The sequence below is a fragment of the Miniopterus schreibersii genome (assembly GCF_964146895.1).
Source record: "Miniopterus schreibersii genome assembly, chromosome: 1".
Classification (NCBI taxonomy): Eukaryota; Metazoa; Chordata; class Mammalia; order Chiroptera; family Miniopteridae; genus Miniopterus; species Miniopterus schreibersii.
The window spans coordinates 151,773,988-151,790,240 of NC_138101.1; the positions used below are offsets into that span (position 1 = coordinate 151,773,988).

Genomic DNA, 16,253 nt, shown 5'->3' on the forward strand with positions numbered 1-16,253 from the left:
GTCATTTTATATTTAATATGTTAATATTTCATAGTGTCAGACTAATAGAATTTGAAAATCAGTCTTCCTAGTTATGTGGCCCTGGGAAAGTTACATAACTTTTCAGTAAAATGAAGGGTGACAGTAATAGTAATACCTCAGTAAAACAGAAGGGTCTGTGAAGATAAAATTAGTTAATAAATAGAAGGCACATAAACAGTGTCTTGCACAAAGACAGTACTTAATAACTGCTGTTATAAAAAGTATTAATAATATTTTATTAATAAAAGGGCATAATGACATCTATGGACTGTCACTGAAAAATTCTACAATTCTGTCACACATAGATCCAATTATGTATAAATAAACAACTCTCCCTGGTTGGAAAGGAAAAACTAAAAACCTCTGCAGTATTAGTTTTCTCTCCACTTCACAAATTGTTTAAGGGTTTCCATATCATATTTATAACATGCCAAGTTCGTACCTGTGGGCTGGAGAAATGAGTTAAATATATACTATTCTTCTGTGCATCCAGTTTTGTATTACATAACATTGTATTATTAAAACTACAATCTAGTCTAAAAAGTATCTTTTTTCTCCTATTTTCCACTCTTAAAATGTTAGGGTTCTATGATTAATATCAAAGACATTTTGCTGATGTTATTCAGGATCACTGATGCCCTAACACATAATGCTAACATTAAAAATTCACAATTTCCTTGATATTTAATGCTCTACCACACAGGTAGATTCTTCCAGCTTTTAGTTCTTGTCTGCTACTCAGCTGAGTGACACTGACATTTAATACCACCAGTCCTTAGTCCACCCATCTGCAAAGCATAGCACCTATCCCTGCACAGTCATAGGATCACAATGAAATTCCAAAGGCAGTTTTTAAAAATCTTATGTCCTTTTACAAGTGTAGGTTATTTTAATAATTATGCATGCCATCTGAGACAAACTAGTCAAGGCTGTTTATTTAATAATAATTTATAAGTTGCCATTCACTATACTTTAAAATATCTGTAACTCAGCAATAAAGAAATTACCACATCTAATAAGAGTCATGAAATAATAAATAGAGCTTCCGCCAACCTGGCCATTTGCTTGTAAGCTTCTTCAGCTACTGCGAAAATATGTGGATCCATATCACCCATGTTCTGACCACTGTATGCATTAATAATATCTTCTCCATAAATAGGCAGCTGTTCATATGGATTTATAGCTACTAGGACTATACCTAGGGAAGGGAGTGAAAAAGCAAAAGTAGTAGTCAGTTATATCCTAATGGGCATAAACTTGGTTAAGTGAGAATCACAGTTAACACAAATTTCAATTTCAGTTAATACTGAACAAACAAATTGTTAAGGATCAAAATATGCCATAGCCTTTGCCTCCAAGCCCATTATACCTAGTCCTAAATACAACACCAATTAAAAACTGAACTAGGTTATTTAAAATAATGACAATTGTGACAATGTTAAAGTAACTTTAAATATTTTTATAACATTTAAACCAAAAATTAAACTTCAAATGAAATAATCAGATTCATGCAAGGGTTTGTTTTTTTAAAAAATAAAAATGCTTATCATAATGTTATTCAGTAAAAAGTGAAAACAAACAAAATATATAATAGAGTGGTTAAATACATTTCGTTACAGCCATATGACACACTATTGTGCTACCACCACAATCATATTTTTAAAGAATATTAAATGTCATAGGAAAATATGACACAAAACTATACAGAGTCTGATTCTAATTTTATATCTATTTATGCTCTCTCACATATATACATATATAGGATATAAATCAAAATGATAGTGGTTATTTTTCAATGGTGAATTGCATGTAATTCTTTTCCTTTTTTATACTTTTTTAAATATATATATATATTTTACTGATTTCAGAGAGAAGAAAGGAGAGGGAGAGAGAGAGGAACATCAATGATGAGAGAGTTATTGATCGGCTTCCTTCTGCACACCCCTTACTGAGGATTGAGCCTGCAACCCCGGGCACTTGCCCTGACCATGAATCAAACCTCAGTCTCCTGAATCACAGGTCGATGCTCAACTGCTGAGCCACGCCGGCCAGTCCTTTTTTTCTTTTTTTTTAAATCCTCGCCTAAGGATATTTTTTTCCATTGCTTTTCAGAGAGAAAGTAGAAGGGAGTGAGAGAGAGAAACATTGATGTGAGAGAGACACACATCGACTGGTTGCCTCCCGCACGCACCCCGATGCTCTAACCACTGAGAAGAACCAGCAAGGGCTCCTTTTTTATACTTTTATTGTATTTCCTTAAATTCTACAGTAGGTGTATATTAACTTAATGAAGTCATTCATTCAACTAATATTTTTTCAGCTCCAAATGTTTCAAGTTTAAGTGCTAGGTTTACAACAGTAAGCAAAAAAAGAAATCTTTGCCCTCATGGATATTATATTCTAGTGGGAAATTCAAATAATCAACAAGATAAATAAGAAAAATATATATCATAGGTTAGATAGTAGGGAGGAAAAGGAGCAGATTTAAACAAAAATGGAGGGTAGATAATGAGGAGGAGGAACACTGGGGTACGATTTAGATGGGAGGGTGGGGCAGGGAAGGCCTTGCCAAGAAGATAGCTAATGTGCAAAAAAAGAAAGACAAAAATTGAAAAAAATAAATATGCAGATAATACATAGGGAAGAAAAGGAGTTAATATCAAGCATATAAAAGATATAAATTCTTTTAAAAAGAAAAGATATCTGTTCCTATCCAAAACAGAGGAGTAACGAAGAAATGGTCAGCACTGAGTTGGGTATCCCAAGCAAATACACTTAGAAGGAAATGAGTGGAAACCTCGGAACTGAGTCTCAAAGGAGAATTGATTAGTAAAAGAAAGATATGAAGTCAGTGGAGAAAAATGAGCCAGGGACGAGAGAGAAAAAGAGAAAAAAGAAAGAGGGAAAGGGGCCCAAAGGCACATATACATGCATGCTTAATTTCTAAGAGACAGAAAAAGAATCCTGAGCTGGGTCCCTGGCAGCTAATACTGCAATGAGCAGGGGCCTAGGCAAGCCGATCAAACAAGAAAAGCCACTACAAGTCAAGTCAGTCTTGAATTTCTAAGTAATTGAGAAAAAGGCAACACTAAACTTCTTGAACCAGCCCCAAAGGCAAGTCTTTGGACATCTACTCTTCATGTACTAGTTTTTAAAAGAGATGAAAATAACTGGCAAATTGGAATTGAATTTGGCATATACATTCTGTGTGTGGGGCAGGGGATCCAAAAGAGAGACCCAGTTCTTTTCATTTTGACAAAAATTGTATAAGTTCACAGAAGAGCTTATTCAGCATAAAGTACAGCTAGCTAATGAACACTGGTACATAGTTTTGATAATTGTGAAGTGAAATTGTCTCTAAGAGAAAGTCCAATCACAGTCTTCCTTGCCCATGCACAGTATTTCCATGGCTATGCCCATTACGTCTCACAGTCCACTCAGACAGCAAGGTACACTTACCACAATATGTATAAATGAGTTTGGAATCAATAAAGCGGACTCTGAGATTGTGGAGCACAGCAGGCTCGTGAAGATAGCTGAGGGCTGTGAGGTCATTTTCACCCACAAGGATGTCAGGGTTTCTTAAGTGAGGCAGTTCCTTGGTCTTTGGATCTAGACGATATTCCAAATCCTGAAAATGCACAAGACACAGCATCTGGATAAACCACGGCAGTAAAAGTGAAACAGGTGTCCAGGGATTTTGCTTATTTCCTATTCCTGATTTGCTTCTCAGCTATTAACTGCATTCACTTCCTAGCACCTTCCAAAACCACAGAAACTGATGGGAATGGCAAAAAAATAAGGAGAGTCTTCTTGTTCACTAGATGTATTTAACTCATGAACAATTTTTGCTTATATAGTTTGAGAAGTCTTAGGCAGACTTCTTTTACCCAGTTACTGGACCATAAGTTTTTAAATCTTTATTTAAGATTTTTGGAGGTTTCCCCCCACTTCATCTATGATAAGTAAAAGGCAGTATAACACAATCATTAAGAGCCTGACTCTAGAGTGAGATTGACCTGGGTTTAAATTCTAAAACTGGTACTTAATTCTTTTGTGGTCTTGGGTATGTTATTTAACCTAAATCCTTCATTTTTTAAAAGGGCATAATAGAAACAGCTGCCTAAGTGTTGAGTGTCGACCCAGGAACCAATCCCCAGTAGGGGGCATGCAGGAGGCAGCCAATCAATGATGTTTCTCTCTCACTGATGTTTTCTCTATTCCTCCTCCTTCCTCTCTCTCTAAAAATCAAAACATATTAAAAAAAAAAAAAAAAAAAGGCTCACAGTGGTGTGGTAATAATTAAATGAGGCAATGCCTGGTATGTGGTAAAGACTTGGGACCACTGAACCCCAAGAGGTCCAAGAATCCCCTGAAATTAGCTATAACACTTTATGTATATGTGTATAAACATATACACATATATGTACTTTTTTGAAAGACAGTCCATAGTTTTCATCTGATTTTTAATGAGGTGCTTGGCCTCAAAAGTTAAGAAGTACTTACTCACTTTATAGCCAAAAGAACATGATTTTATGGCAAAGCCAAGCATGGAAACTGTAGCTCAACTATGCATTAAGGCCAAATAACATATGACAAGTGAAAAGGGAAAAAATGCAATTTAACTGTAGGGATGGACAAGTTGGTTTTGTAAAAAGTCCCTTTTGTTAATACTGAAGAGATATTCAGGGGTCAAATATTCAAATCTGGTTGGAATTATACTAAATAGGGAGGAAATTTTATAATCTGCCGCTCTACCTCTCTCTGCCTGTTTGTTAGGGTATAATGTCCTTCCCCAAAGCTGAATGGTCCTTGCATTGGCCCCTGCAATACACAAAAGCCACTTCTTGGCTGTGTGTTCTCAGGCAGAACTACTTAATGTCTCTGAGCCTTGGCTTCCTTATTTGGAAAATAGTTATAATACCACCTACCAACCCACAGGGTTGCTGTAAGAATTAGCATAAGAAAACAGCCCAAAGTGCCTAATGTGTGCCTAACATAGACTAGATGATCAATAAATGTTGAATAAATTAATTCCTTAGTTTGGCATTCAAGGTCCTCTTAGTCTGGCCTAATTTTTCCCTACCGTCTTCCCAACTAATCTCCTTACCTCTGTGTAGCTCTCCTGAAATTTATCCTGCATTCTACTACCAGTGAGTCCTTTCTAAAACGCAAACCTGGCACCCTTCCTCTGTTTATAAACACAACAGTCACTCCCTGTAGCATACCAGGACACCAGGCCTTCTGTGTTCCCACCCCTATCCTCTTGCTTGTCCTGAACTTTCACTTTACATCCCAACAACATGGAACTTGTGTAGCTCCCCAAACACATGTTATCATGCATGCCTCCCTGCCTTTGCCCGTATTTTTCTGGACCCCTGAAATGCACCCCTTAATATTCAAGCCTTGAACTAGAACACAAACCTTTCTAAACCTCTGCTGCAGTCAACTTGTTATAATAACTATCTCCAAAATGCATTCCAATCTTTACAAAGTCTACCTCCTTTCTCTTTGTCAATCCAAATACTTAAGTCCCAGTCAAAATCCTTCCTCTTTCTTCAAGCCTTTCCTGACAAAGCAGCCCATAATGAAACTTCCCTCTGTTGGGACCCTGAAGTCCTCACTGACTTCACAGTATACACAGTGGTTATGAGCACAGACCATGAAGGTGAATTTCCTGGCTTTAAATCCCAGCTTCATCCTTTAGTACCTATATAACCCCGAGCAAGTCCCAAACTCTCTGAGTCTCAGTTTCTACATCCATAAGTGGTAATAATAATAGCCTCACCTCATAGGCTTGTTGTGAGGATTGAATGAGTTATAGCAAATAAAGCACTTACTAAGTGCTCAACACATGTTAACTGTCAGGAGAGTAGTATTCATTTGGTAGTTAATCATAAACTTACCTTTTGACATCTTAGTGGTGGTGAAGTATTCTATATATCCTATATTTTACTTAACTTTCCATGTATTTATATCTAGTTTCCTTAGCTAGACTATAAGTTGTTTAAAGGAAATTAATGTTGCAAAGGCTTTCAAGAAAAAAGTGTGACCTGTCCTGTCAAATGCAGTGGAGAGATTTAAAAGCATGGCACTAAGACAAGTCCATTCATCCAGTGAATGCAGACAGGGAAATATAGAGACACAATTGGTTTTAAATTTTTCTGGTTACCAGAGAAGTGCTTATATATACTAGCTTATCAGTAAATATTTTTCAAATGATTAGTTCCAGCAAATACCAAATCTCAGACTGACTCCTTAGATGATATGAAATATGTTAGTTAATATGAAAACACTTTAATACTAGCCTAAACAAAATACAGATAAACAAACACATATTTGGAAGCGTTGTATGTGAATCTACCCTAATCATAATCAATTCATAGACCAAAATAATGGACTTTTAAAGTGTCTGCTCTTTCCACTAATCCATTGGGATAGAAACTTCACTTTGCCATTTTGCCTTTTTTTTTTTTTTTTTTTAAATATATCTTTATTGATTTCAGAGAGAGGAAGGAAGAGGGAGAGAGAGATAGAAACATTAATGATGAGAGGGTCATTGACTAGCTGCCTCCTGCAGGCCCCCAACTGGGGATTGAGCCCGCAACCTGGGCATGTGCTCTGACCAGGAATCGAACCCCGATCTTCTGGATCCTAGGTCGACGCTCAACCGCTGAGCCACGGCTGGCCGGGCTCCATTTTGACATTTTTAATCAATTTAATAAGTAAAAATATTAGATTAGTTCAAAATTTAACTTCCAACTGAAGTTAAGTATGTCACAACAAACTTATACTTTTGAATTCCCTTTGCTTTGTGCCAATGATAACAAATAAAAGCCAAAACCTTACCTTTCCTTCCTCAAGGTGAAGCAGGAGGACTTTATCTCCTGGCTTGTAGTCCTTGAGCAGCTCTGCTGACTTCCAAACTTCCTCAGGATCAGGTATCCATACCCTGGCAAACTAGAAAACAAAAAGAAAAAAATTTCAAACTAGCAAATCAATTACTTTATAATGATATATAAAACATTATCATGGATTTATTTATAATTAATTTATGAACAAATAACTCTTGGCCAATATAAATTTAATTTTTAAATTAGACCCAGCAGTACCATCATACCCACATAAAATAAAATACATGCTCTGTACTGTAGTAATAATTTCACAATATATGTAAGTCAAATCACTATGCGATATACCTTAAACTTATACAGGGCTGTATGTCAACTATATCTCAATAAAACTTGAAAAAACGCTACTATGCTCTGGAGAAACAGCTATAATGAAAGTATGACTTTGCTTTAATATAGTAATTGCTACCTGAAAATATAATTTTAGGTTAAAATGTACATATAAATCTATTTTTTTACTAAATGTGGACTTTCAAAACATGATTTTGAGTAACTGGTATGGTGGCTCTGCCAGTTTCAGCAACACAGCTATTTTTTTTTTTTTAGTATGTTTTTATTGATTTCAGAGGAAAGGAAAGGAGAGGGAGAGAGACAGAAACATCGATGAGAGAGGAACATCAATCAGCTACCTCCTGCACACCCCTGCTGGGGATCAAACCTGCAACCCGGGTATGTGCCCTAACCAGGAATTCAACCGTGACCTCCTGGTTCATAAGTTGATGCTCAACCACCTAGCCATGACAGCTGGGCAACACGGCTATCTTTTTACGGCAGGACTAACAATTTGAATTTTTTTATTGTGGTTTTCATCCTGTGCTCTGCAAAGCCTTAGCGACTTCTCCGGTACTCCTCTAGGCCATTACATTGTGGTGAGGAGAGTAAGCAAAACGCGTGACTCGGAGCCACAGCTGTTTTATATACTGGATATCTGGAATTGTCATTGTAGGAAGTTCTATTGCTTTAAAAAAAAAACACAACAAAAACCCGGCCAATGTGGCTCAGTGGTTGAGCTTCGACCCATGAACCAAGAGGTCACTGGTTCAATTCCCAGTCAGGGCACATGCCTGGTTGCAGGCTCGATCCCCAGCAGAGGTCGTGCAGGAGGCAGCTGATCGATGGATGGTTCTATTTCAGTGATGTTTCTCTCTATCCCTCTTCCTTCCTCCTCTCTTTAAAATCAATTAGAAAAAACAAAAATTTTAAAAATTAAATAAAAAGGGAGAAAGCATAGTTGTCTAATATTTTAACTTCATTGTTTTATAAAGATGATTGAAAATGGTAAAAATGTATATTTGGCCAGTAATAAGTTTGGCTCTCGTAGGCTGAATATCATGAAAGAAGTATGGTCAGGGGTTCCCGAAGCAGTAGATCTTTAGCCTCAACTAGACACTCTAGACTTAAGCCAATTTTGGGCTTTAGGTTAATGTTGAAGAAAAAGAACAGAATATATTAACACAAAAGAATCCTCCAAATACCATACTGAAGAGGTGTTTTATGATTTCTTGGATTCCTCAGGAAGGAATCTCCCTTTAAAACATATTTACACCAAGCCCTGATGCCCTTTTTCAGGAATATATGAAAATAACACCATCAGTCTTTCTCTCTTATTTTCTTCAGAGCTCTCATTACTACCTGAGCTTACTTACTACTTGTTTACTTATTTATTATTTCACTTCCTTCATTAGAACACAAGCTCCATGTCTGTATTATTCAACATAATACAGAGTACCTGTGTACCTGGTACAAGGCTGGACACTTAGTATTTGTTGAAAAGAATCTCAGAACAAAAGGTATCTCTGTAAACTGAGTAACACAGTAGTGTAAAATAAACTCGTCCATTGCTTTATTGTTCCCTTATTATCACAAACTCAAGCAAACTTTTTGTCTGAATAGTTTGCAGAGGAAAGAGTACTGAACTAGGTTATGGGTTCTAACCCCAGAACTACCACATTGGCCTTTTAGCCTTTATTTCAGGCATCTGAAAATGGGGGTGACAGCACTAATCATCTAGTTTATGTCAAGGGCTGACACACATAGAAACCTTGTGAAAAATGTAAACCAATATATAAGTACAACTGTTACTGTTTATTCCATAAGAAGTGATTGCTAATGTTCTATGTCAAATATGTTACTGAAATTAGTTTTATAACTTTTCCTCCAGCTACACAGCCCATAAACTGCGTAATAACTGTACACATTACTAAAATCTTACTCATTCAATAAACATTTCTGTGAACCAACTGCTCCCACTCTGAAGCTCACTTTAGAAAGCCACTATTTCCACAACTCCCTCTGGAAGGATTTACTGGTTCTAGAAAAGATATGTAATATATGAGATACAGAGTCATAAAATTACCTACTACCCTGACTGACGAAAGCATAAACAAGTAAAATGGGTCCAAGTGAGTTTGTAGGAGGCTGACTGACCAGCTCTAAACATGAGATTTTCAACTAACCCTAGAAAAAAGAGGCTTTGTGTTCTTTGCCAATAGCAAGCTGCAGCTCAGATTTTCACAAGCATTTTGGAAACAGTAATGAGTAGGTACTTTTCCAAAGGTTAGATTTCCAAAAGCTAGGTGTTAATAACAGATAGTAGAGGAAGGCTAAAGCCCTTGCACTCTCCAGAGAAGAGATATCTAAACACCAAATATCACTCTGACAATCAGCTTCCCCTTTATCTTAACTCTATTTCTTGGAAAAGTATCCAAGGAGAAATAGGTCAGAAATCAGTCTATTATTACCACTGTCTTTTTATGGTTCTTTTCCACCTTTAATGGTGACTGTAGAAACAACTATTCCAGAACTGGGTCAATTTGAGAGGTATAAATACTGTAGTTGCTGAATCCCAGAGGAATGAATCTCAACCTGACAATGCCCCTTCCTATTGCCTCTGTCCCTACCAACTCTACTTTCCACTTTTTCCTCAGACCCCCTATGAAAATACACATGGCGGCCCTGAGGAATAGGACTAAACCTGTCCAGCCATATCCAGTGCTAAGCCTGCAAGAAGAAAGGCAAGAGACAAGGCCCCAAGATCACATGAGAATTTTAGAAGTGGGACATGGCAGCAAGAGTCAGGCAGGAATCAGAAATAGGGGTGGACACACATATCCAGAAGTCTGCTCAGGGGCTTCCTGAAACAGAAGCAGTTAGCAAAAGATAACCCCACACTGGACACAGCTCCCAGCAACACAACGGAGGGTCCAATGTCATGTAACTCACTCTGTCACGATTAGCTGGTAGAAGGCGGGGCCTTCCTGAAATACTCCTCATTCCCTCTTCCACTCATACTACTCTAGTAATTATCTTGTAAGTCCCTCAAATATCTCACTCATGATACCCCAGACCTTATTTTGGTTATTTATGGATCTCCCTGCCTTTCACATTGAACTACATATTCTTAAACCATCTCTGAATCCCCTCTAAGACTGGCCAAATTCCTTGCCCATCATTGGTGGGCAGCACATTTTTGTTGATTTTATTTAACACAGAGGTAGGGCAAGGGAAGGAAAAAAGATGGGAGAACTTGCCCTGGCTGGTGTGGCTCAGTTGGAGTGTCATCCCGTACACTAAGAGGTGGTGGGTTCAATTCCTGGTCAGAGCACATACCCAGGTTGTGGGTTCAATCCCCAGTTGGGGAGTGCACAACAGGTAACCCGGTCGATGTTTCTCTCTCTCTCCCTTCCTCCCTCTCTAAAATCAACAAAAGCATGTCCTCAGGTAAAGATTAAAAAATTTTAAAAAGAATGGAGAACTGGGATGAAAGGTAGCAAAGGCAAACTTCACAGGCCTACCTCAGAATTTTTCATGAAGCCACAAAGCACAACTGAGATGTGGGAGGAGTCAGAGACTTAGAGAAAAGAGATTCCTGGGCAAAGAAAGAGGAAGCATGTGCTGTAGGAACAGGCAGGAGAAGGGAAAACAAGGATTTGGGATCTGAGGTACTGCCACTAGAGCCAACAAAAACTGTAGGAGATTAAAAGAGAAAAAAGACTTAAAGCATATAATGTAAATATGCAAACACCAAAGAAGATTTAGACAATTCAAATGAACACATGAGTAGAAAGACAGTTAAGGACAAAATGGAGATGGGCTTAATTTTATAAGTCAAACTTTAAGGAAATAATGCTACCACAGATTTAAGTTGCATAATAGCTTGCAAGGAATATAAAAGCCATCTGTTGTTCTACAATACAATTTAATGAGGCCTGCCTGGCAGTGATGAGGCAATCCTGACAGTCTAATGGAAGAAGCGCTGGAAAGGCAGGTTTGGGGGTCATGCTTGCACTAGTACTTGGCAGAAAGGGGAACTAAACTGTGTTGGCTCAGCCTAGTGTGGCCCTGACACCTTCTCCGGGATTACACCATCCCTGTACCCTTAAGGAGGCACCAGTCATCTTTCTTTTTGTATCCTACCACATGACAACACTCAAGAAATCCTTGATTAGTGCTGATGACTCACTGGAAGTTTTACTAATTTGCATTTTGTCAATCAAGGAACCCTGAGATGTGGCCACCAAAAGCAGTTGTTTCTGAGACACTCTGAAAACAAGACAGCACTAACAGATTAAATGACTAGTCCTCAAATCTCCCAAAAATCTGACCCATGTGATTCTCTCTCCTTCCCCAAACTGCTACATACATTATTCACCTTTCATATAGCACATGTGTACATCTTTCCTAGCTCCCCTGTTAAATTGTAAGCAGCTTGGCAACATGGAATCTGCCTGGATTCATTTTTGATGCCCCATTGTGAATGCAAAGATGAATGCCTTGTGACACTTCAAAAAGGCCTATGATAAAAACTAAGTATCCTTGAGACTACCAACTGAAGCAGGTGAGAAACTCCTACCCTACAGCACATAATGGGCTTTCTAGAATTTTTATACACATACATATACATTTACATTTACATATACATACATACACATAGAGAAATAATCCATATGGTCACTAAGCAATTCACATAACCCTCGATACAAAAATTCAGAAACTACTACCCTGAAGTACACAATGGGCTTTCCAGAACTTTTTTTTTTAAACTTTTATTAGTATTTATTTTATGTTGAATTTACTCCTGGGCCATAAGTTTTTGTTTCTTCTGGGATATCTTTTTCTTCTGTGCAACCTCCTCTTCTGGCTTAGGAACAACCTTCTCTTTTTCAGTAAGGATCATCTCAATGTGGCAGGGTTAATCCGCTCATGAGCTCTATAAATTCTGGGTCGCATCTTGGGAGGTGGGTGTGCTCAATGACCAGAGAATCTACATCTAAACCCTTAAGTTCAGCATTGCTTTCTGCGTTTTTAAGCATGTGTAGCAAAAATTCAGCACTCTTTTTGGGTGACCGACCCTGTGTCCAGCCCCACTGTTTCGCCTGGGCACACTACCAACTCCACCATTATAAAGACGGAATGGCACACATTGCTCTGTAAAGTGACATCCTTCAGATACTTAGTAGCTTTTCGAATATGCATATCCTTGCTGGCCTGGGCAGTTTCACAAGTGTTCTTAAAGTGAAAATGAAGATTTGAATCTCTTGATTTGCATGATTTTGTGGGGTTTTCTGGGTTAAGTGAATAGCGAACCATTTTCAGAGGTCACCTCTGGCCGCTTTCGGGAAGAGTCCAGAACTTTTATACGTACATGCACATACATATACACACAACAAATATTTGTTGAATGAAAGAATGATATAATGAACTCCCATATACCTACCACTTAGGTTCAGAAATAGAACATTACTATTATTGGAACTCCTCAATGGAATATGTTCTTAAGCATTTCATTTTCCCTCATCACTACTATTCTCCATGCCAGACTATGGGTTTGCTGTACCCCCAAAAGCCCTGCTGCCTCACACTTCTGTGCCTTTGCTCTAGCTATTTCCTCCATCTGGAACACAATCCCTCCTCTTCGTTAGCCAGCAGACTCCTCGTTATCCTTCATGTTTGAGTTAAAGTAGCACCTCCTCTAAGAAGCCCTTCCTGACTTATCATTTGCCACTGTGTTCTCAATGTCCCCACCACCTCAGATAATCTCCCACTAGAATCCTCATCCCACTAAATGATGCCTTTGCAGGCCCATCTTCCTCTAGAGACTGTGAGCCCCTTAGAAAGGGGTGTATCTTATTTATCGTTGCCTTTTTAGCACCTGACACAGGGCCTGCCTCTAATAATGTCTTAATAAACTTGTGTTACATAAATATTATACTCTAAGAGGGCAGACTAAAAGAAGTATTGGCAAGAGACTTACAGAATCTTCTGGAAAGGTCTCTAATTTCCAGAAATAGAGAAAAATGTAAGTAATACTAGACAACTGAGTTATGTAGGAAATATTGGTGTGACAGAAGGAAAGAGCCAGGCATTTAAGTAATAGAGAAGTAATGAAACATCCTTTCCTTCCCCCACCACAAACCCCCACCTCAGTCCTTTCATAATTCATGTGTTTAGAGTGAAAGATGCCCTAACTTCTAAAACAGCACACCCCAATGGCAGCCCCCAAAACTCCTCACTCAGAAGGCAAAACTGTTGTGACCACTAACAGCCATCTCCTGGAGCAGCAAAGGGGGAACAGATGGGAAGAAAGGTAAGCCAGAGGGTTAGGGCAGGAGAAAGGGTCACACTAAAATAGGGGGACAGAGAAAAGAAAGGCTGGGGTTGGACACAGTGCACTGTGGGTCAGTTGGAAGTGAACAGCAGAAGTGTCCTGTGTCCTGCTGCAGCTTTATACCAATGCATGCTGCTGCTGAGCAAAGAGACACATACCAACCCACTACAGGAACCTGACACAGGTTGTGAGGAATAAGCACTAACATCTACTGAGTGCTTTCTCTGTGTCAATAGAGGCCTAATTATTTTACATACATAATTTCATTCCATCATCACCATAACCCTATGACTAACCCATTTTAACAGATACGGAGGCTTAGACCTTAAAAGTGGTAGAGCTGGGATTCAAATCTATGTCTACTCTAAAAGCCAAATACTCTTTCCACTCCACCACACTTCCCCCTTATTAAAACAGTAGATTTCATGAAGAAGAAACTCCCCTCCCTCACTCCAAAAAAGTTCCTCTGGGTATCATAATGGAAACAGCTATGAAACTGGTCCATGTCATCAGGTGAGTCTGAAGAATCTCTCATCTAGGATAGAGTGTGTGAAAGCCACAGTAATTAGCCTGGCATCAGTCCTGCAGTATTCCAATTGGCTCTGACCATAGGATGAGGCTCTGCCAAAAAAGAGTACAGGGAATAATAGCAAAAAATAATCTGAGATGCCAAGGACTAAAATTTTAATAAATAATTGATTTCAGGTTCATTTATTTCTATAAATTAAAAAAATGATAGGGTTGATTTAAGATATTTCATTTCATTGTAACTCTTGAAGTTACCTTGCACGTACAGTAAAATGTGCATGGTTTAAAAGTAAGTTAAGTTCAAGTCAGCTTCCAGCAAATATTGACATTATTTTAAATTCTTGAAGAAGCCCTACCTGGTTTGGCTCAGTGGTTAGAGTGTTGGCCCTCAGATTGAAGGGTCCCGGGTTTGATTCCGGGCAAGGGGGCACATACCTCGGTTGCAGGTTCAATCCCTGCCCCTATTGGGGCACACGCAGGAGGCAACCAATCCATGTGTCTCTCTAACATTGATGTCTCTCTTTCTCCCCACCCCCCTTCCACTCTCTCTGAAAAAGCAATGAAAAAAATATCCTCAGGTGAGGATAAAATAAATAAATTAAACTCACGAAGGAAATAAGAACTTTGCAAATTAATGATTATGTTTTGTCAACATCCAGTAGCAAAAATTAAATAACTACTTCTTTAGAATTTTATGTAAGATGGCAGTTCTGTAATAAAGATTATTTTTGGAACCAGGTCTCCCTTTATAACACAGTCTTAATATGACATCAAGAAAAATTACTATTTCCATCTACAATTAGCTAGTGGTATTTGAGGATAAATTACAAAATTCTAGATAAGTAAAATAATCAAAAATAAAGTGGAATCACCAAAAAAGAAAGGAATCATGCTGATCATCTTCATCACAAGGCTGTTTGTTTGAGTAGGATGAAGAACACTCCAAATTTTCCTCTCCTTTACTTAATTCTTGCAATAGGCTTTATAATTGTTATTACTAAAGAAGTCACTTATTCAACAGTCTGAGACAGGTAAATAATGAGCCACAAGGTCACCCAGCTAATAAATGACAGATCTCTGACTTCAAAATGCTTAGAATGTACAGTATAAGAAATAATAAAACAAATATAATCTCAATGAATCAGTTTCTCCTGATTATGGCCCAAAGTTGCCCAAAATTAAGCAAAACAACTCATACTTTCCTACACTTTCAACACTTGCTCCCAATTTAGAGAGAAGTATAAAAAGGGGTCATGTTATATGTACAGGCCTCTGCTATAGAGATATCTTCCTCCTACGCAGGATATCTATCACTCTTAACAAGTGAGTTGGTGCTAAAAGAAGCCATGGGTAATTTGGGTTGGTCTCAACATGGTAAATTTTGAAGAAATCAGACAATATATACATTATATGAGACAACATAGCTAAACAGACACCACTATGTAGTTTCCTCTGTTTATAACAAGTGGTTTCCTTTGTTTTGCTTCTAGCTTTGGGGACAGACAGTTCTGGCTGAGACCATGGTCTAGTGCTAACCTGGGACACATTACAGGTCTTCTATGACCTGGCCCCTGCCTACTTCTGCAGTCTCATCTCTCACCATTCCTGGCTTACACTTGACCCTCTAACAACTGCAAACAGCATCAGGTTCCTCCATATCTCTCACTTTTACTCACATTATCCCCAAGCGTGGCAAACCCTTTCCCCACCCTCATCACCCCACTTAGTGCCTATGTGTCCTTTAAGAGCCTACCTTTCAGCAGTATTTGATCACTGACCTTAACAACCAACCTGGAACACGCTGCCTGGCTTCTGAGATACCCCATTCCCATGGTTCCCTCCTACCTCTCAAATCACTCCCTTTCAGTTTCTTGTGCCAGGTACACCTTTTCTATCCAACCTCTAACTGTTGGAATCACCCAGATCTCTGAGCTGAGTCTCTTCCCTCTTCTAATGTAGTATTAAGAGTTCAAGCTTTAGGGCGAGACTGCATGGGTTTCATCGTTTACTATTTCTGTGGTTTTTCTGTGCCACGTCTGCAATAAGAGTAATAATAATGCCTACAACGTAAGAGTTATTATGAAGATTAAATCAGTTAATGTATATAAAGTACTCAGAACAGTGCTTAGCACATAGAAGGAAGTCAATAAGCATTAGCTATCCTCATGAGTATTAATGTTATAATT

General features: G+C 38.3%; 1 protein-coding gene and 1 pseudogene across 4 annotated transcripts in view; both read right to left on the bottom strand.

Moving 5' to 3' along the window:
* Positions 1–16,253, bottom strand: part of MYO5A (myosin VA) — a 168,396-nt gene that overhangs the window by 101,255 nt on the left and 50,888 nt on the right. For all 3 annotated transcript variants that reach the window (XM_081151001.1, XM_081151003.1, XM_081151002.1), the window contains exons 2-4: positions 6,871–6,981; positions 3,481–3,652; positions 1,075–1,219 (exon numbers count right to left, since the gene is read on the bottom strand). In XM_081151001.1, the coding sequence (XP_081007127.1) occupies positions 1,075–1,219; positions 3,481–3,652; positions 6,871–6,981 (428 nt within the window). The remainder of the gene's footprint in view (positions 1–1,074; positions 1,220–3,480; positions 3,653–6,870; positions 6,982–16,253) is intronic.
* On the bottom strand, positions 12,004–12,521 carry LOC308557181 (large ribosomal subunit protein uL22 pseudogene; annotated as a pseudogene). The gene has a single exon. The product of its transcript is annotated as a large ribosomal subunit protein uL22 pseudogene (transcript).